Source organism: Malaclemys terrapin, chromosome 7, assembly GCF_027887155.1.
Source record: "Malaclemys terrapin pileata isolate rMalTer1 chromosome 7, rMalTer1.hap1, whole genome shotgun sequence".
NCBI classification, from domain to species: Eukaryota; Metazoa; Chordata; order Testudines; family Emydidae; genus Malaclemys; species Malaclemys terrapin.
The window spans coordinates 47,370,911-47,393,526 of record NC_071511.1 but is presented as its reverse complement, the minus strand read 5'-3'; the positions used below and the strand labels follow the sequence as shown (position 1 = coordinate 47,393,526).

At 46.4% G+C, this 22,616-nt stretch overlaps 1 protein-coding gene across 1 annotated transcript in view; it reads right to left on the bottom strand.

Moving 5' to 3' along the window:
* Window positions 1–22,616, bottom strand: part of RAD54L2 (RAD54 like 2) — a 97,285-nt gene that overhangs the window by 21,997 nt on the left and 52,672 nt on the right. The window contains exons 3-4 of the mRNA XM_054035237.1: window positions 2,211–2,409; window positions 525–664 (exon numbers count right to left, since the gene is read on the bottom strand). Coding sequence (XP_053891212.1) covers window positions 525–664; window positions 2,211–2,409 — 339 coding nt within the window. The remainder of the gene's footprint in view (window positions 1–524; window positions 665–2,210; window positions 2,410–22,616) is intronic.

Here is a 22,616-nt window from a genome sequence, read left to right as displayed (position 1 = left end):
AGGGGGATCACGGCTGGGACAGGGAGTTGGGGTGTGGGAGGAGGTCAGAGGTGTAGGCTCCGGGCGGCGCTTAAGCGGCATGTCCCCCTTCCGGCTCCTACATGGAGATGTGGCTCTGCGAGCTGCCCCGTCTGCACGCGCCATCCCTGCAGCTCCCATTGGCCATTGTTTCCGGCCAATGGGCGCTACAGAGCCAGCAGTTGGGGTGGGGGCAGCGTGCGGAACCCCCAGGCTGCCCCTATGTGCAGGAGCCGGAGGGGGGACATGCCAATGCTTCCCAGAAGCTGCGTGGAGCCACAGCATTCACGGAGAGGGGCAAGCCCCCCAACCTTGCTCCCTGTCTGTAGTGCAGGAGCGGGGCAAGCCGCCAACCCCGCTCCCCAGCAGGAGCTTAAGGGCTGGAAAGGTCTGATGGGCCAGATGCCCATAGTTTGCCCACGCCTGGGCTAGGGAGAGTACCACTTTCTGCTCATCTTCAGCTGCTACCCTTAAAACTTGCTTTAGTGAACGCCCTCTCTATTTACCTGGAAGAAACTCTAGCGGTACAGTGGGGATGGCTGCCGGATAATCCTTTCGCTGCTGCTCCAGCCTTTTCCTTCTCTCCAACTCTTCCAGCTGGGCTGCTTTTGTCACAGCCTCAAGCTGATCCTCCCGCAGCAGCTTTCTGAGCACATTGGCAAACACAGAAAATGTTATTTCATTACACCCAAAAACAGTCTATCCTAAATAACTTGGATGGTTTCACAGCTGACCCACAAGAGGAATGTCAAACTCCAAAAAGAACGTAAGCTACACAGACAAAGGACATCATAGCCAAAAGCCATAGCATGACAACTACAATTTTAGGGAAGGCTGCTCACTTTTTTAACTGCCTGTAACTGCTATTGTTTTATGAGGAAAAGGCTCATGTTTGACAGGAGCAAAATGTTGGATGGATGGAAAAGGTGAGTGGACAAGTGTGTGTCTATGCTGAGATGCCTAGTAGCAGTAAACTTGAAAGGATCTTTCTGTAAACAGCAGAGGATATATATATGTTATTTATTTCTATGGTATTAGAGTCCACATACAGCAGCAATGGCACAACATCAGGGAAATTTGTTAGGAGACAAAGCACCTGTCTAAAAGCCTTCAACAGCAAAAGAGGAAATAAGTACTTTCAAGTCACTTTCCTATTCTCCTGGTTCTTTCCAGGAACCATGACCCCACATGCATTCCAAATATGCTTAGGGGTTAATTTAAATACACCACTTTACAGGTAATCCCATGAGTTTTGGAAAGTTCCATTTTTTTCCCTTTCAGATTAATGTGAAAGGTGTGAGATTTGCAGCTCTGAAGACTGAATTCCTCTATCCAGAATATAGGTACAGTCTGAACAGTGGCAGTCCAAGACTTCCCCACCCTGCCCTGCCAATTCACTCTAGCCCTCAAATGTAGGAACCTCCTCCTCTATGAGTAAGGAGATATCTTGGTATCCAGGGCCCACTAAACTATTGTTCCTTGGGTTGAAGCTGCCAACAAGAGGGCTAATTAGTACTAATTGCCATGTGAACCAGATCAAGACCACTAATTCTTTTCACACAAGGGGCATCAAACCGCCATCAGCTGTTGTAAGGCTCCACATTCCATTATGACATCTCTGAGACATCTAGTTCCCTATAAATAAATGTTATTGCAAACTTCTTACAGCCCTACATCCTGTCACAGAATATAGGAGGGGATCTAAAAAATCTCAAATTACTACAATGTAAAATGAAGGAGAAACTGATTTTCAACTTTTTTAGTCACTGGCTGTGCCCTGAGCTTTCTTGCAAATAAACACCTAAAGTAGTGCAGGGAAAGGATTTATTTTAGGCTACTTACAATATCATCAGCTCTAGCAGAAGAGAGAGACACCCTGAACTCAGGCATTGATTAGAATGTAATGGTGGAACTGATTTTCATGTATTTGGTTTTAAAACCTATATGTGAATTATTTTGCTAATTTCATATATTTGCTGCTGTGGAGCTGAACATGTTAATTTTCTGAGATCTCAAACAGTTTACTTGCACCCCGCCACAGGTAAAATGCTTTAGTTTTAAGAGATTGTCTGGTTTGCTACAGAAGCTGCTGGCAAAAGCCTAGAAGCAATACAAATTCAACTGAATAGACTCCACTTTCCCCCATTAAGACTGTGGGACCCTCTGCCCTTCCCAATTCTATTGCTGCCCACCTTATGTTCCTCCTCATGTGAGAAGGTTTCTGAGCCCTCTTCTTTTTGGTGTCCTCAGAGGCCAGGCTCTTGTGCTGGTTCTGCAAGAGTCGCTCCGCCCGCTCGCTCTGAGATGAGGTAGTTGAAGTAGAGCGTTGCCATTCCCCATCCTCCCCATGCTGAACATGGTCACTGCTGAATACATCTTCCTGGGGCTGGTCTGAAAAGACAGAGCAAGAACAAATTGAAAACAACCATCCCATGTTGTCAGTCAGTTTTTACACACCTGCTAACCCCAGTCCGAGCTCAAAGACCAACTGGAATCATTCATCCCTCTTCTGGTTCATTTGGTTGTATGTTTCTTTGAAGGCAAAAATTGTGAACTGACCTTTCTGCACTGAAGATGCTACTGAATACAGTGTTAAAGTTCTCAGGTCAGTGTCTGTCTCCTGTGAAAGAAAAGGCCGCACCACTAAAAACAGAGCCAGAGAGAAAAAAAACTCTAGGGCCCTAACATGAAAACAAAGTGAACAGATTCTAACTCAGGCACAATGTTTTCTGGCCTGAGACTTCACTTCCTTCTAGCAGCCAGAATTAGTACTGATTAGGAGAGGGAGCGAAAAGTAGCCCATAACCATTTATACTGCATTTGGGCAACCTACAAGTCTAGATGCCGCTAAAAGTCAATGTGCGTTAGATGCGTGCTACTAAGGCTATAAGAACATAAGAATGGCCATATTAGGTTAGACCCATGGTCCATCTAACCTAGTATCCTGTCTTCTGACAGTGGCCAGTGCCAGATGCTTCAGAGGGAATGAACAGAACAGGGCAATTATCGAGTAATTCATTCCGTTGTCCAGCCCCAGCATCAGGCAGAGATTTTGGGACACTCGGAGCATGGAGGCTGCATCCCTGACCACCTTGACTTATAGCCATTGATGGACCTATCCTCCATTAACTTATCTAATCCTTTTTTGAAAACCTGTTATACGTTTGGCCTTCCAAGAGGAACTCGTTGCCAGGGGATGCTGTGGAGGGAAGTTCCAACAAGCTTTGTAAAAAGAAAATGGTCCAGCATTCCATGAAAACTGCTGTCCAATTTTAACAGCAGAGGGATAACCTGCACCCCATCTCAGGATCAACTCTGCTCCTCCTATACAAAGAGTTAAATCAGAGAACTACAATGACTGGGAAAGGGTCTGCCTTTGAAATAGATAAGCGGGGGGCGGAGGGAGATTGTGACAAGAAAGAAGAAAACAGGCAATACGTCAGTGATACCAGCATCTCTGGAAACTAATGGAGTCCCCTCTGAAAGGAGAGCACTGGCCTGCTAAACCCAGGGTTGTGAGTTCAATCCTTGAGGGGGCTATGTAGGCATCTGGGTCAAAAAATCTGTCTGGGGATTGGTCCTGCTTTGAGCAGGGGGTTGGACTAGATGACCTCCTGAGGTCCCTTCCAACCCTGATATTCTATGATTCTATGCAGAAGGAGAGATGGCTGCGGTAACGAAGAGTACCACACTGTAACACGTCATGCACACAGATGCCACTAGAGGCTGCCACATTAACACACCAATTACATTAGTCTTGCCATCAATTTCTTCCCCTCAAAGCTGGGGTCCCAAGAACAGTATTTTGCTAGTTGAGCAAAGTGAACAGTACTGCAAGCTCAGTCCAGCAGAGATTCCGTTAGACATCTCCCAGAACTATTTGCATTTGCCCCCAATCTAAATCAGAATTAATGCAGGACTTCTGAACACAGCAGATCCTAAGCCACAGAATGGGGCATTTTCTATGCACATCCATACTATTAAGCCTTGTCTACGTTAGAAGAATGGTTATCAGCAACAGATGCCAGCAACAGGTACAGTTTACCTTGTGCTGAACGAGGAACACTGTTTTGCTGCAAATGTAGACATAGACAAACTGATTTCAGTGTTATGAACCTGGTGGGTTTTCTAGCATAGACAAGGCTTTAGAGTCTAAGGGTACGTCTATACTTACTTCCTGGTCCGGATGTAAGCGATAGATCTTCTGGGATCGATTTATCGCGTCTTGTCTAGACGCGATAAATCGATCCCGGATCGATCCCGGAAGTGCTTGCCGTTGACGCCGGTACTCCAGCTCAGCGAGAGGAGTACGTGGCATCGACAGGGGAGCCTGCCTGCCGCGTATGGACCCGCGGTAAGTTCGGACTAAGGTACTTGGAATTCAGCTTCGTTATTAACGTAGCTGAATTTGCGTACCTTAGTCCGAAGTGGGGGGTTAGTGTGGACCAGGCCTAATACTACAACATGCCTCCCTAAACAAAACAGGCTCACAGACCATGCATTATATTCATTTACAGGGAGAAATCGGCGCTCAGAAAAGAATCCAGTTTCCTGGGCTTCCCAGATAAGAGCTCTGCCATTTGAGTAAAGATGCAGCTTGGTCACATTACCCACAGGTCTTTAACATTGCTTGGTCTTGATTCACAATTATATAACTAGATCAAAAGGCTGGATAAAATAGGGCAAAGAGAAACAGCAACAGCAGCAACGTGACCACATTCTACAGGATGAGTCATTAAACCAGCAACTTTCCCAGAGCCAAACAAAGCCATTGGTTTCCCTGCTGCCATCCTACCCTGAGCCCTTGAGACCTGGACACAAAGTCATGTTCATTTTGGAGAGGGAACCATCTCTCTTTCTGTCCCCTGGCAATTACTGATGCAGCACTGGTTCTTCCCTTTGCACTGACTATTCTCCAGCAGAATACCAGTAGAGGGTACTGCAGGGCAAACACCATTCAGAATCTACACAGAGATGGGTGGAGCTGTCTCCAATACACGTTTCCCTATCTGTCTTTCAGTCTCTCTGCATACTTACTTTTCTGCATGTATTTTCCTTCCTCTCTTCTATATTTGCGACAAACCATATTTAACACATTAGGTGACATACAGTTGTGCCCAGAATTAAAAAAAAACAAAACCATTCTTACCTGAGCAAGAATATGAAATTCAACTCTGATAAAATGGTTTGTCCCTGTTCAAACAAAACATAACTTGTCAAGCTAGAACCTTGTTCAACCATAACCATATTTCATTTAATAGTTAAACACAATTGTTTGCCCTGTATATACAATTCCTAAGATGAGGACTGCAGTCTGACAACACATATCGTATATACCCATCTTGTCCATCTTGTCCACTTAGGGACTGATCAAAAAAATCTCATTGGTTCAGCTGAAGTGGTATTAGAACCAGTGGGAGCCATCGTGTAGCAAGGTTCCCATAGCTGGGTGCATTTTTACCACTATGTTAAATAAAGCTCCTTTTCAGTAGGCTTAACACACACTTAAACCACCAGAAGATACTGGAATCTTGTCTAGGCTACAACTCCCAGTGGCTCTAACACCTGTGCAGCTGAGCTGACATTAGAACCAGTAGGGTTTATTTTTTTTACATTCCCTACTGTAGACACAGTTTAAATCTTGTGCTAAACACTGATCTCCCATCAGTCTTGCACTAGTAACACTTTTTCTCTTTGTGACAGAGGGAGTGAAGGAATGTTACAGCAGGACTGCTCCCACTAGACATTCAATTGAACTGCTAACCTGACACAGCTTCAATAAGCAGCTTTTTTCACAATGTAACAATTTGTCAACCATGTTTGCACATCCCCAGCTGCCTAACCACGTTTACACCATCAGTACCCTCTGGGAAAGTCTGGGCAGTTATTCCATACTGCCTCAACCAAGGGAGTGCCACCAGCAATATGTGCAGCACTGCACACTGGATAATCCTACCCACGCAGGGTTCTGGAGGAAGGCCCACCAGCCAAACTGGCTGCACTGGCATAGTTTGGGGGTCTTAGCTAAACAACAGAGTTACAACCTGGATACACGACAATAGTCATGTGCCAGCTCAGGCAGCTGGCAAGGATGAATCTGGTTTAGCTTCTGTGGTTACTAACCATGTATCCAATGTGCTGCGTGTCAACACAAACCACATTTAGAACCAACTAGACAGTAAACTTTCGGACAAGGACCATCTTTTTGTTGCGTATTTGTACAGCATCCTGGCACAACCAGGTCCCAGTCCGTGACTGGGGATCCTAAGTGCTATCACTTGTATTAACACAAATAAATAATAGTTATGTCACCAATTGTTTACTCATTCAGCTGAAGGCTAGCTTAGATGGAGGCACAACGGCCCTTCTACACTAACAATTAAGTCAAGAGACCTGGTTACAACATGGCTCTAGTTTGTAAGGCAGACAGGATCATGACAGTGTTCTGTACCTGGACCTTGGACACACCCCATCTGCACGAGAGATTAGAATGGTTTTCTAACAATTTCTAACAAATCAGACAGCTGCATTGTAATTAGGTCTCCTAACTCAGATGTGTAACCTGCCCATATATGCTCTGTCTGCACTATAAAATTGCACTGATGCAAGTTTTCCTGCTGCAAATGAACAGGTGGAAGCTGCAGTGGTGTACAGCATGCACAGCAGGCATCTTCTGATAGGTGCACAAAGTGTACCACAACCATACACAGCCCCTGGAGCCACTATTGAAAGCCCCGGGGATTGTTGCAAATATCCCACAATGCGCAGCACAACTACCAGGAGCAGGTTCATATTCTCTGTGGTTAGGCAGTTGTGCAAAATTATAGGTTTTAAGCATTTTTTATTTTCATGTATTTAAATGTTCACAGTTGTGGAAAACTAAGGGGGGGGGGGGGATCAGACAATTATTTAATGTGAGTAGATGTTGATATTCAAAAAGTTAAAGCTTTGTAACTGTTAAAACACAAACTGTCAACATCACGTCAAAATATACAAAGTAAATATCCTTAAATCAAACTCTAATAAGTTCTCAAGCAGCATTTTTCTTACTTTCCCAATCAGTAAATTTCTATCATTATTGCTGGATATATTTTTCATGGGTTTGTGTGTGTACAGTGACACCAGCGTTTACCGATATTTACCAATAAAAATCTAATTTTTCCAAGCCTATCTGTGGTGTACAGTATACATTTCACACAGTTGTGTCCTGCACAGCAGCTATAAGTGCACAGAGGAGCATGGACTACACTTTATATTTGCAGACTCCATGGTGGAGAGTCAACTGCTTCCTCCAATCCATGGGCGGCGTGTATAATAGGCTGAGGAAGACTGTGCCTCCCCAAACAGCCCCATGTGTCCCCGCTCACACTCCGCCCCAAGGCCCCCTCCTGCTGCTAGTTGGCCCCAGCCCAGGCAGGCTGCTTCTCTTCTGGGAAGTGAAGCCTGTTGGGGTTGGGGCAAGGGCGGCTGGGATGGGGCCACCCAGCACTGGGGGAGCCCCCTGTGCTGCATCTCCAGCTGGGGGGGAAGGAGGGTCTGCACGCCACCCGCCAGGTGCTCCAGGGCTGGGGGGGCGAGGGAGGCCACATGCTGCTGCCCCACCCAGTGCTCCAGGGCTGGGGGTGCGTGTGCCGCCTGCCTGGCGCTTTGAGGTTGGGGGGGGTGGGGGGTTCTGTGCCGCCTGCCAGGTGCTCTTCGGCTGGAGGGACTCAGGGGACCCAGGGCTGGGGGGTGCTGGGCTTAGGAGGGGCAGAAGGGGGGAGCCTGAGGCAGAAGGGGGGCCAGACCGGGTGCTAGCCTCCCCAAGCCCGTGGTTCACCCACCGCCCATGCTGCAACCACTGCCAGACTGCAGGTAGACCTCGAGGCCACTTTAGGTGTTGGTGCTCAATGTGGTCAGGAACTCCATTTTATTCTTTTCCTGGGCATGCTTAGTTTTGACAAAAGAAGACTGAGGAGAACCTGATAACAGTCTTCAAATACATTAAGCAGCATTATAAAGGGGACGGTGATCAATTGTTCTCCATGTCCACTGAAGGAAGGACAGGTAGTAATGGGGTTAATCTGCAGGAGGAAAGATTTTGGTTAGATACTAGGAAAAACTATATAACTATAAAGATATAAAGCACGGGAATGGGCTTCCAAGGGAGGCTGCGGAATCCCCATCACTGGAGGTTTTTGAGAATAGATTGAACAAACACCAGAGAGCGATGGTCTAGGTTTACTTGGTCTTGCCTCACTCAGCACAAGGGGCTGGACTTGATGACTTCTAGAAGTCCCTTCCAGCCTTGCATTTCCATTATTCTATGATAATCCCTGGCAATATGTGCCCAAACAAATTAATCCACCTCTCTTAGGGAAGGAAAAGAAAACAGTCCTCACCAGCTCACAGGGTCCAGAGTCTTTGAAAACCTCTGCAGTTTCTATCAGGCCAGCTAATTAGAGAGCAAAAAGACTTTGTTCTCGTTTTAAAATAATCAGGCTCAGCCCTTCAAGCAACAAAGCAGCTTTAGGCCCCTCCCACCCAGAGCAGCCTAACAAAGAACTAATTATGTAACCATTACATAAACTGACACACCCACCCACCCCAGCACACATATACAACCACTCTTTCCTGGTCCCCCGAAAGCTAGCAGGGCCAAGGGGAATACACAAGAAATCTCCCCCGCCCCTCCCCTTGAATAGATCATCATGCTGTATAGACAGCCAGCTCTACAACCAGTATCCATCAGTTAGCCCTTTCACCTTTGTCTGTGATCCGCTACATTTCAATCTTAGCTTTTGCTATCTTCCTCTTTTCTCTCACTCACATTCTCTTCTCTGTCCTGCATTTTTTGCTTCTCCAGGTACTCAGCTCTTTTCTAGTCACTCTACTTCCCTTTTCTTATTTTCCCCACTCAAGCCTACCTTCTGGCAGGGGCGGCGGCACCTTCCCAAAAGTGTGAGGGGGGGGCGCCCCATCCCCTTCTTCCCCCCAAGGCCCCACCCCTGGCCAAGCCAGAAGCCCGGGAGCCTGCCCTCCCCAGCCCGTGTCCCCACCCCCCGGATCTCCCGCCCAGGGCAGGTGGAGGGACCCTCGCTCTCCACAGCTGCCCATGCTACTCTTACCCCGACCCAGCTCTGGCTTGGGGTCCAGGCCTCGAAGCCATGGTAAGAGCCACCTGGGCAGCTGTGAGGAGCCATGAACCCTCACCTGCCCTGGGTGGGAGGTCCAGGAGGCCAGGACACGGGGCTGTTCTGCCCCCCCTCCCCCGGGCAAATGGAGGGTCTGCAGCAGGGCCAGCTTTAGGCCAATTCAACCAATTCCCCTGAATCGGTCCCCGCCCCTAAGAGGGCCCCACGCCCAAGCCCCGGTACGGCGTACTGGCAAGAGCCGGTGCGCTGTACCTGGGTGGCCCGGCTTCCCCAGGGGCAATTTAAAGGGCCTGGGGCTCCCAGCAGGGGCTGGAGCCCCAGGCCCTTTAAATTGCCACCAGAGCCCCACTGCTGGAGCCCTGGGGTAGGGCTGCAGGGCTCTGGGGGCTATTTAAAAAGTCCAGGGCTCCAGTTGCTTCTACCGCCCCGGCCCTTTAAATAGCCGCTGGAGCCCCGACACTTCCCCAGGGCTCCTGCAGCTATTGAAAGGGCCTGTGCGGTGGAAGCAGGGGAGCCCCAGGCCCTTTAAATAGCCCCCGAGCCCCGGGCTGCTGCTGCTATCTGATGGGGGAGGGAGGAAGAGGGGGCACTTACTGTACAGGGTGGGCTGTACCCGCACCCTCTGCCCGCACCAGCCCCTCACTCCCTGCCCTGCCCGCAGCCAGCCCCTGTCTCCAGTCAGCCCCGCACCCCCTGCCCTGTCTCCAGCCATGCACCCCCTGCCCTGTCCGTCTGCCAGCCCATCCCCAGCCAGCCCCGCACCCCCTGCCTTGCCCACAGCCAGCCCGTGTCCAGGCAGCCCTGCACCCCCTGCCTGCAGCCAGCCCCTGACACACCCCCTGCCCTGCCTGCACCAGCCCTACACCCCCGTCCTGCCCGCATCAGCCCCGCACTCCCTGCCCTGCCGCTGCTGGCAGCCAGCCCCGCACCCCCTGCCCACAGCCAGCCCCTGCTGCACCTCCAGCCCTGTCTCCAGCCAACCCCTGCTGCACTCCCCTGTGGCCCTGCCCAAAGCCAGCCCCACACACACCCCTTCCCGCATCAGCCCTGCACCCCCTGCCCACACCAGCCCCACACCCCCTGCCCTGTCTCCCTGCCGCACCCCCCTGCCTGAAGCCAGCCAGTCCCACACTCCTCTGTCTCCAGTCCTGCCAACTCATGCCGCACCCCCCTGTGGCCCTGCCTGAAGCCAGCCAGCCCACCCCACACACTCCTGTCTCCAGCCAGCCCCGCATCCCTTACCCTGCCTGCAGCCAGACCCTACCTCCAGTCAGCCCCTGCCCTGCCTCCAGCCAACCCCATGTCCACTGGTGCCCTACAGTTCCCAGGGCAGTAACCCTGCACACCTGCTTCAATGAGGGGGGCAGGGAGCAGCTGGGACCCACACATGTGCACATCTTAGGGTGACCAGACAGCAAGTGTGAAAAATTGGGACAGGGGGTAAGGGTAATAGGAGCCTATATAAGAAAAAGACCCCAAAATCGGGACTGTCCCTATAAAATCAGGACATCTGGTCACCCTAGCACACCCTCAGGGAGTGGTGGGGACCCACACATGTGAAACAGAGCTCATTTCTAGTTCAGGCCCATCTTTTTAAAAAAGGACTTTAGGTAGGGTTCACATACATCCGTATTTTCCCAGACATGTCAGGCTTTTTGGTTCTTAAATCACCGCCCGGGAGGAATTTTTAAAATTTAAAATTTAAAAATTCCTCCCGGGAAAATATGGACGTATGGTAACTCTATTGGTACAAAAAATATATACTGTGGCACATCCCTTAAATCAGAACTTTTTATAGGGAACCGGTTGCTAAGAAATGAAAGGCTTTTTTTTACATTTTTTTTTTTTAGTCATCCCTGCCGGGGCCCCGCCGAAAATGTTCGAATTGGGCCCCACACTTCCTAAAGCCGACCCTGGTCTGCAGCTCCCCACAGCTGCTCAAGCTCCCCAGCTGGTCGGGGTCTGGGGGGAGGCCAGGCCTCTCCACTTTCAGAAAGTTGGAGGGCCCTGGCCCCCTAGCCCTCCCTGTTCTGGCACCCCTGCCTTGTGGGGACTGAACAGAGGACTGCAGAAAACAACTTTCAATGTCACTCCACTGGAGAAGTTTGCTAAAGAGCCAAGTGAGGCATCTCCTCACCCTGCAGGAGTAGCCCAATGTAGCTCAGAAGTCTGCAGTGCATAGCAAAGTCTTTGTTGCAGAGATGCAACTCGCAGAGGCTACTGCTCCCAGCAGGCAATGCTTCATCTTGGCCTCAGCTGGGCAAAGAAGTCGGTCACCACTGCTTAGGGACCCTAAACTCTGATCCCTTGCAAAGCAGGCAGCACAGCAGCCTCTCTTAGCATAGCCTACACCTTGCCCTCATTGACGAAAGAAATTAAGATTGTATGAAAAGCAATTATTAGAGGGTACATAACTTAATTCCCACTCACTCTCACTCCTCAGATTTGCACACAGTGTAGGCTGCTATAGCTTGTACCTTGCTATGAGTCACGATCATGGCTATACTCCGAGGCACAAAAGTGAATCTTCCAGTCTGCACATGCTCAAGCCCTGGAGCTTTCCTTCTGATGACTGATGCTTCTTCTGGCCTGTCACACAGCACACGTATCAACTCTGCTGTCCTCATTAGCACTGCTGACTTATCTAGGAGTTAGGTCTCTCTTTTGTACCGGACTCAAAAACTAGAGGCAAAGTAGGTCGGATGAGTATAACAAACAACTTCACTTGCAGTTCTAGTAACACATTTTTCATTTATCTAGATATTTATAAAGTGATCACTCACTGTAGTATAAATGCAGCATCTTTGGGGCCTGCAGAGAGAGGGAACAAGGTAGAGCGCTTTGTATAATAGGACTCCCATCTGGCTTAGGGATGGAGGGATAATATGTTAACAGGCTCTGAAGACTCTTCAGGACACAGTTATAGGGGTGGAAGTAAGCAAAGGGGAAATCTTAAAGGGAGAGGAGGAGAGTGATCTCCAAATTCCTTCTGGGTGTGAAGGAACCCACAACACTGGAAGTTTAAATTTTTTTAAAAAAAATTCCCTCTCTTTTTCTGAGTTTTTCATAGTGCATCAGTTGCAGATGATGTATGCTACACAAGAAAACTTATTTCCTGGCCCAAAAGAATCATTCACAAGTAAGAAGAACCAATCAAACAGAGAAAAAAAGGAGACAAAGAAGCAACACAAAAATGGAGAAGGAATGAAAAGGGCCAAGAGTGCTTAGAGGCAAACTGGAACATCAAAAGGCCAACTTTGGTGACAGACAATGCATCTTCTAACCCTGGGATTATGCAAGCAGAACCAGATCCCAGATATCCAAAAGCTCTTGTTCAGGCCGGGCCTGAACTGCTGCATACACTAAAGAGACCCGAGTTACATAAACACTAAAGAGCACTTATATAAGCTTTTGTAGGAAACACACTTACAAACATCAACACCCTGAGCTGAAGGAAGAAAGCAGGTAGCTGTTTCGGCCAAGACCAAGCTATGTATAACTACATCCAACCCATAACAGCTCCCTTCTTAGTCTAGGTGCTAGACAACAGTACTCCCAACACACAAAATTTGAAATGCATGCCGCTGTTCAAATAACATCCTCTTCCTAATCTATGCCAAGAACCATGGTCTAATGGCTAGAGCCCAGGACTGAGAGCTAGGGAACCTGCTTTCTATTTCTAGCTTTGACACAGATGTACTGTCACCCCAACAGGGATGTTGTAAAGCTCAATTAAATATTCACATAGTGCTTTGTGATTCTCAGATGGAAGGACCCAGAGAAATGCAGGGTATTATTATCCAGCATCCCTATTATAAAATCTGGAATGTATCGACTTTTATAACCACCAGCCTCAAAATATTAAATGCAACCACCCTCTCAGACACACACAATTCAGGCACTAGCCAATACACCCCAAAATCCTGGAACTGTCCTCCATCATCTAGTATTAATCCATCTGTGATTCACTCACATTTGTCCTTCCAATCATCCTCCTCCACACCCAATTTAGTTAGACAAAACTAACGTCTGCATGACTCCAATGCTATAAAGCCAGGAAATGTTTCAGTCTCCAGAGCCGAGAAGTTTTCAGCAAGCTGCTACTTCAGTAACTGTATGTAGGAAGGCACTGAAACCTCACCTTCTTGTTAGCCCAGTTAACCAGCATCCTAGTAACTCAGGATATATTTTTTTAAACTAGGCTGCCAAAAATTAGATATCTCAGAGCACCTACTGACTTCAATGGAAGTGCAGAACCTCTAAAAATAAGGCCATTTTCATTTAAATGCTTAAATATGGATTTAGGCACCCAAGTTGAAAATTTCAGCCCCAGTAAAATAATTCCTCGGCTTATCATGTATCCTGAAAGGTGGGTCAGTCTTGAAACTACCATTATTTTTATAGATCCATGTAATATTCAGGGGCTTGGAAAACAGGATGAGCAGAGAAGGTGAGGGAGCAGGCATTTTGCCTTATGCAATGATTACATAAGGATTAGTTTACTGTAGGAGGTTGGGAGTCATGGTATTAGTTTTATACTAGGATAGCCTCAGGGTAATGAGAGATAATAAAGAGGGGATTATTGCTGCCACACGCTTCCAAGGCCACCAAAACAGCAAAAAAAGCAACTACAGCAAATAGAACTTTATGCTAATCTTTGCTCCCAGCCCTCACCACAGCCTCATTCAGGGCTTGTTTAGAAAAAAGGATATTTAATCTTGATCAGTGTTTAAAGAGCTGCATGAAAGACAATCCCTTCACAAAGTATCCTTCAGTGTCTGAGTGCCCCTTTGCCATCACCGGTATTGTTTATGGTGGCAATGGTGCAATGGAAGAGTGGTGAAACAACAATACCTGGCACTTACATAGCATTTTATGTCAAAGGGCTTTAACAAGCATTAATCGATCCTCAGGATAGCTATGTGAAGCAGGTAAATATCATGCCTATTTTACAGACAGGGAAAATGAGGCAATGAAATTAGGTAGCTTCCCTGAAGCCAGAGTCAGTATCAGAGCTGAGATGAGAACTCCTGAATTCCTAGCCCTGGTCCTACACTCAGACCACTAGACCAGGCTTCCTTCCTTAAACATAATTTTTACTGGAAAAATGGATATGGTATTTAGAATAAAAAAAAAAAAACACAGACCTCCAACTCAATTGCCACTTTCTGCTTCAGTCCATAAAATAATTTCAGGCGAATTCTTATGGACTTTGTTTAATTAGAAAGACTTCACTTGAAGAAAGATGCAAATTCAAGAGTCTGAGTCACTGTGTCATTGCGGTGCCTTAGCATTTCTCCTGTTCTCCGCGGCCAGAAGAACAACAGAAAGCACCTTGAAAAGCTGAATAAGATTGGGATGAAACATCAGAGCTTGGAGAACTATTTATTTCTGGGTTCATTCCTAAAATATTGGTGCTGTTCAGCATACTCTGAGACAGGAGCATTGAACCAAGCTGACACAGAACACAAAAGGGCTGCAAAAGTGTTTAGTGATCAGAAGAATCACATCAGTCAAAGCCTGAAGAAGCAGCCATGATATCAAGAGGAGGCACCACTATCTACCCCAGACCCATAACATTTAAGATAGGAACAATTGGCTCAATAGGTTCCAGAAGGAAAACGGTGTTCCCATGACAAGCACTGGGCTCACTGAAGGGAGATATTACAATCAGCGCTGCCATCACAGAGAAGGGGTCTTGTGGTTTGGTTTTTTCGTTAGCAGTCAGTCATTTACCCTACATGATATACTCAGCTGAAATAGGGTGCAGACAGTGTACAGTAACACCACAACATTTCACCACATGGTGGTACCACACAAATCTGTAAAATTTCCAGATCCAAAAACATATTACAAAATGCAGCGCTGACAACTGGAAACACAAATGCTGTGTGTCCAGCACATACTGGTTGATCTACCCCTAAAGAGCAGTATATTGAATTAGACCAATCAAGAGCCATGTGAGAGAGAGAGAGAGGGAGGAGAGGACGCACCAATTTGTGTAGAACCAGATAGGAGTTTGGATATCCGAGTTCTATTCCTAGCTCTGCCACTGACACATTGTGTGATCTTGTGCAAATTACCTAACCTCTCTGTGCCTGAGCTTTTCCCCACTATTAAATGGGGGTAAGGGTGATTCCCTACCTCACAGGGGTAACTGTAAGGCTGAATTGTTTTCAAGGCACTTTGAGATCCTGAGATGGAAAGTGGCTACAAAACGTAAAGTATCACTGATGAGGATTATTAAAATTTAGTACACACACAGTGTTCGATCTCTGATCAGGGCTTTATGCCAATACAAATAAATAAGAATGGGAAACTATTCTAACTTAACTTCGTGAAGCATCCTAGAATTTTATTCCCCCCCATCCACCCCCCCCACACACACACACGACGCAGGAAACCCAAGTCCTGAAGATCCTCTAAATGAATCCTTCCCAAAAACTTGTACCATTGCAAACATCCTTGCCATTGGAGAGGGACTGCTCCAGAACACACCAGCCAGATAGGGACTGCTGCAGAACACAAGCAAAATGCTCCCTCAACCCTCAGAGCTGTCTGTGCTCTGACAGCCTGGAATCTAGGACAGAGCTCAAGCCTCAAACTCCAATCCCTGTGTTATACGATGCTGTGCAGGACTAATCTGTGGTCTTGCCCCATCTTTCATAACTTTCACCAACTAGATCTTTCCATTTATAATTCTTGGTTTTACTCTAACCCGGAGCTCTCCTCATCTCTAGTCTGTAACCTCAAGTGTATCACCATTGAAACCACCTTCCCTTCTTATTTTTTCCCCGATCTTAAGCTCTGTTACCCTACATTGGGTTGCATAAATCATTTATATGTTCCATATTCCTGGCATATCCAAGTCATTCTGAACTTAATCCCCTTCCCTTTTCTATCCATGCCCTCCCTTCCAGATTTGGTTAACTCATCCTGCCTGCACAGTCACTGTTCCAGATAAAACGCATATAAAGTGAACAAAATGGATTCTAATAAGACTTCATGAGGCTGTTTACTGGTCAGACACATACTGAACTGCTTGCTTTTACTCCAAACGAGGACCACACACATGGGGCCCTATGAATGATAGGGAACTTAAAGGTGGACCCTGAAGAGTCCATTGTCTCCTTTAAATGAGGTTCATGAGATAGAGCAATAGATCCCATAACCTATATCCTTCCGGTGGGGTAAGAAGAAAAGAGCTCTATCTTTGATACAGGGCCCACCTGATACTGTACTACATTTTGGTTTTAGTAAGTGTGAACGGCTAAAAGAGAAGTTTCTCTCAAACGTTACTTCTTCACATTAGAGACCAGTTTTAGAGGCTCCATCTCAATGAGGCAAACTATACGTCGATATTCCCTAGCACATCCCCCTTAATGAGAGTGGGAAAACAAAGAAAAAAAAGCGCTGAGCAGTTCTCGGCAACCAGACACAAATTAGAGACTGCTAGGAAATAGGGAATGGTGCTAGAGAGATCATATCCAGTTCACTTGACCAGTGCCCTGAGGTATTGCAGTTGTCAGCAAGGGTTTAACAAGTAGCAAGTGGCTTCAATATGTTATCACCATCTACTCTCAGCAAGTATTTCACTAACATGTGTTCTTAGAACTCCATCAGGAACAGAGGAAAAAGCAAGAAATGCATCAAAAAAGTGAAAAGGACAGAGGATACTGAAAATACGACATCCTTGTTCACTAAATAACTACTCCTACAACTCAAAGAGCCGCAGAAACTAGAGCTGTGATCCCGTCAGACAGATACAGGAGGTTTTATTACTTCCTTTATTAAAAACATCAATTTTACAAACAAAACCAGTAATGCAAATAAATAAACAAATAATACTATGCAAGGAACATTTTTCTTAAATTTGCTCAGTCAGAATTATATGTACATTGAAAGGCCCTGAAAACTGAGCCAAATTCATCACTGTCAGACAAATGCCAAATCAAAAACCGTGCCTCGCAAAACTCCCTTGGATCCCAAGTGAGCGATTCTAGGGGGCGCTCTCCAAGTATCAAATGCCATATCCCAGCATGGAGGTATTAAAATGAATAGTGTCACCATAAAGCAGTAAAAGAAAGACAAAAAAACAAAAACCCCTGCATCTTACCTGGAAACTGCTGAGACTCATCCAAGAGTAACATGCTGCTCACACTGTACTCTGCTGACTGAGGCAAGATCTCTGTCAGTGACCGAGTAGCTGGTTCAGCGTTTCAGAGGCAGGTCAATATGGCAAGAAGTTATCAGCCTCCTCAGCTATTCTAGTCTCAGGGTCCTCAGGCCAAAAGTTTTTAGTCACTCCCAACAGTTTGTTATCTCTGCCAGGAGCACAGTAAGCACTAAAGAAGCTCTGCTAGCTTTGTGAATGTGTAACTGGGAAAATGCCCTGTGACAAAGTAGTCCAGGGCGGAACACAGGCTAAGTAAAATCCTGGTGCTTCATATTCCTAAAAATAACTTTGGTAAATAGCACTTAGTGCTCTGTTCCACAAGCCCGGTGTGTGGGAATCTGTGAGCATATATCCTCCAGAACTCAGCTGTGGCTGAGTGGGGTCACTGTTCTAATACTAGTTAAATATGACTGGTTTCTAGCCTCAGTAGAAGTGTCACTATCTCCCTCCCTTGCTCAGATACTCAAACTGCACAGCCCAGCGTAAGGTAGGCACTGGATAGCTAGGAACCAATCACCAGAACTGTTCTGTCCTGTTAGCTTGGGATCAGCACATGTGCTAAATCAGAGGCAGTAACTCCAGCCACTCTTGAGAAAGGGGAAGGTTTTAAAAGGCAGAAGAAGAGCATGTAAGTGAGGTGTGTGTGTGTATGCGGGCAGGCGTCTCTTCTCTCTCTGGTGGCTTGAGCAGCAAAGTTGCACGTTGCTCAGATCTGATCCCATTCACTCTGCCTGAAATCCATTTCAACTAACAGCAGCAGAGGCGCAGACCAGAATAAAACAAAACTCCTTACATAACCATTCAAACTCAACTGGGGCCCCACAGAGGGGGAATTCCAACAGGCAACAGGAAATCTACAGCCAGAGATGCACAGAATCTCAACTATACACCAGAGATGAAAAGGGGAAATTAGAAAATAAGTAGTCTTTGGCTTTGGGAAGAGTTTTGTTATCTGTGATTTTGCTAACTGCTCACATGATGTTTGCTAACCTAAAACAGACCACGCAAGTGAAACTGGAAGACTGGAAAAAAAATCACTCAGGAACCTGTAACCTTCTTACACAATAACAGACAACAGAGTAACCTGTTTATTTTTTCCTTACATTAACATGTTTTATACCATACCCCCAAAGGATCTGAACACAATGAAAATGCCACTAATAAGATTTGGGGGATTGTAAGAGACAGACCTTTAGTGTTTTCCCCAGGAATTGAAATTACAGAGGGTGTTCGAATATATGGGGGAGGGGGGAGGGAGAGTGAGGACCAATGAGGGTTGAGACTGCAAGGGTGAAGGTGGGCTGTATGGCATCATAATAAAAACTGAAAAATGTTTCACAACCATTTTATTAGATTTAACTCATGTTTTAAAATCATCCCAGAAATTAAAGTTGGCTACTCAAGCCTACTATGAAGCACAACATCTACATCCTTCTTTGTTTCTTGTTGTAATTTTTTTTACAACTCTTTGGTGTCTTCTTGCGTGTCCGTTACTTCCAGTTCTTCATGATATGCTCATGATCAGGCAGAAGGCGACTTCTTTCAGAACACAAAATTCTATTCAATGAGGAAAAAGAATGCTCAATTGTAGCTGTTGTGACTGGGAGTAGCAAGAGATGAATTCCTACTTCTTTCATCCCAGGAAACATTGCACAAAGATTGGGTCGAACCACTAGTGATGATAAAGAAGAAGTTGAAGTTAAATCTTCATTAGTTCGTTGTATGATATTCCTCTGTGTTCAAAATTTTCTATTCTGTCATGATCATATGGCAGCCCCATTCTGGTAGTGCCTCACTCCACTCAATTGTAGGTGTTTTATAAGACAGGTATCTATAAAAGCTACATGGAGGCGGAGTAGAATCCAGAAATCGCTATTGTAGATTTGTAAGAATCAAGTCTGTACTTTTTCAGCTGGCTTAACAAACACTTCTTGTCATCGTCACTTATGGAGTCAATATAAGTACCTTTATTAGTCAACTTCTGGACTGAAGTCTTTGTTTTTTCCAGTACATTTTCAATGGATATTTCTGATTGATCCAAGGGTAGCTTCTACTGATGGACAGAGATCTATTACTGTTGTAGCAGATGCCTGGATGGCATTGTTTAATGACCCAAGTGGTTTCAACAGTAGACTTACAAGAGAGAAAATGGCAATAGTCTTCTCTGAACTTAGTAACAAAAGTAGCCCACCAACCTCACTACTTAGATCTGTCCTATCTTGTTGGATACTTTCCAAAGCCAGTAATAACAGTTGCAGTAATTTTAAGACAACAGCCAAAAATCGTTCATGAGAAAGCCAGCAGGTTTTCCCAGGTTTGTCTAATTAGAACTTCAGTCCCAGTGAATCTTCTATTTGTTTCCAAGACGGTCAGTCCTTTTGGAATCTTGCTGGGGGGGGGAAAAAAAAAAAAAAAGAGTATAAAAAAAGCCATTACATTTATATCTTTTAATGAAGATTCTGCAGCTTGTACTAGCGCTAGCTGGAGTAGATGGCCTCTGCAGTGTGTATAGAGAGATTAGGGTTAAACTTTTCTCTCAGCAAAGCTTGTGATCCACCATGTCTTCCAGAGAAGTTTGCAGCTCCATCAAATGCATAAGCAGCCATCTGTTTGGGGTTCAATTTATAAGCATTTAACTCTTCTAAGATGTCACAGATGCAGCTGATGGTGTCTTCTATAACGTGAACATCTAAACTGTATCTACTAGCCTATCACGGACATCAAGATAACATACACAATGACGTAATACTTGATGCGTATTTGCATTGGTGCATTCATCAGCCATGTATGCACATTTTTTGAATATGGTGAGGGAGTTCTTCACTTTTTCAGTTGCTGAGACTTTCATTGTTGTACCGCATGCTTCTAGAGAGTCAGCTGAGTTGTTTTTTCCAGAAAGGTAGTGAGCATTTGCCAGTCTTGTTTGAAACCAGTGTCCAACTTCAGGATTAACAAGTGACAATGCACTTAACACTGACCTCCAGTTTGCAGTGTGTGGTATCTCTTGCTTAAAAAGAAAGTATGATGCAACAGCCATGTTGGTTCACATAAACTGAGTTGTGTCTCCAGCATTCTTAACAGTCTCATTAAGTTCTTCTAAAATTAGCTTTGGCAGTGACTGGCTTATAAGGCTTTCTGCATGTTGATGCAGTCCAGATGCATGGTGTTTTCCAGCCTTTTCATATAGGTTGTCAGTATTGGCTTAGCTGATCAGTCTGGCAAACCAAGCTCCTCCAATTTTACTATATAAATCCATGATATGCCCACATCTTGAATGTGCAGTTCTGGTCACCCTTCTCAAAAAAGATATATTGAAATTGGAAAAGGTGCAGAGAAGAGCAATAAAAATGAGTAGGGGCATGGAACAGCTTCCATATGAGGAGAGATTAAAAAGACTGGAACTGTTCAGCTTGGGAAAGAGACAACTAAGGGAGATATGACAAAGGCTTATAAAATCTTGACTGGTGTGGAGAAAATGAATAAGGAAGTATTATTTACCCCTTCACTTAACACAAGAACCAGGGTTCAACCCAATGAAATTAATAGGCAGCAAGTTTAAAACAAACAAAACTAAGTATTTCTTCGCACAACACACAGTCACCCATGGAACTTTTTGCCAGGGATGTTGTGAAGGCCAAAATTATAACAGGGTTTAAAAAAAGAACTAGATAAGTTCATTGAGGTTAAGTCCATCAGTGGTTATTAACAAGGATGGACAGGGATGCAACACCATCTCTCTCTCTAAACAGGAGAGTGGGGCAGTCAAATAGTGCCTGTGACTCTTAGGTAAAGCCCACACCACCAAGCAAAACACCTGTGCCCCACCCTCTCTCTCTCTCTCTCTTAACTAGGATACAGCATCCAAACCTCCTGCTTAGGGAGTGCAGTTCAGTTGTGGGTGACCAGTGCTTAATTTGTAATGAAAGAGGTGCCGGGGCTTAAGCAAGTTTGTTACTTTCATAACTGATGTGGCAAACCCAAAGATCCCTGGGCTATGAACTGCTAGCCTAGAGGTGCTGGGCTCAGCCCTGGCAAGCCCTCACACAAATTAAGCACTGAGGAAGACTCCCTCATTCAGGCTAAGTACAGTTCTGCTGCCTTTTACTCATACAATAAGGATAACAACATTTCATGACCCCCACATTTAAAGTGAATGTTTAAAATTAAATATACACAAGTTAAGAGGGAAGGTTCTGTACATCTGGGGTCAGGCTTGGGTTGTGAGGGATTACAGGTATCGGCTGCAAGGGTGAAGAGATACATACATATCACATAACTGGCATAGACCCAGATTGGGGTGCAAGAGTTTTTAAAGTGTCAGTGGATAAGTGGGCTCAGGTACGCCACCCATAGAATGAATAAGGAGTCCATGTCAGTATTGGTGTAGCAGACAAGTACATGGGTGGGGTGCGTCCCTTGGTCCGTCAGAGAAGGAAGTGGGTTATTTCCCTGGTCGGCGGTCTCAGTTACTCAGTGTGGTATTGGCGGTGTCCTGTGATGTGTTCCGTATAAATGTCTCTGGACCACCTGATGGTGACGGACACCATGAGCTGTCTCATGAGCTGGGCGTAGCGTCCACCGACTCCGCATGCTCTCAGAACCGGCTCGTTGTGGGGGTCCCACGAGACCAGGGCTCCCACAATCAGGGCGTGTATCTGGACCTTGTAGCCCTGGGCTCTCAGGGTCTCGGCCAGCGGGGTGTACTTTGACGCCTTCTGTGCTCGGGCTTCGTGGAGGGCCGGTGACCGGTTTTCAAAAGGCACCGTGACGTCTACAATTAAGACCTTCTTCTTTTCTGCGTCAGTCACAATGTCGGGTCGCAGTCTGTTGTCTGTCCTGGGGATGGCGGAGTCGAGGGTGATCTTCCCCAGGGACGACAGGATGGCTTTCACCAGCTGGTTTTGGATGGCGTTGTGGCGGTGCCACCAGGGGAGTGCTGTTTGCATCCACACAGGACGTGGGGCAGGGTCTCGTTTGCATAGCTGCAAACTTGTCCCGGTTGCCGTGGCGGATGGCTCCGTTGAGGGGAACGCAGTTGAGTCGGGCCCTGTGGACGAACCGCCAGTCGGCGAACCTGGTGAAGCTGCCCCCGGGAAAGAAGTGGTTGCTGGTGTCCCACTTGCTGGACACCTCGAACACCTTGCCCTGGTCCAGCTTCCACTTGAGGTTCTCGGCATAGTGGCAGCGGATGGCGTCTTTCAGGGACCTTTCCAACATAGCTCTAGCGGTCGGGGTGACGATGGTGTGGTCCGGGTTCTTTACGCGTGGCACCAGTATTCCCAGCTCCC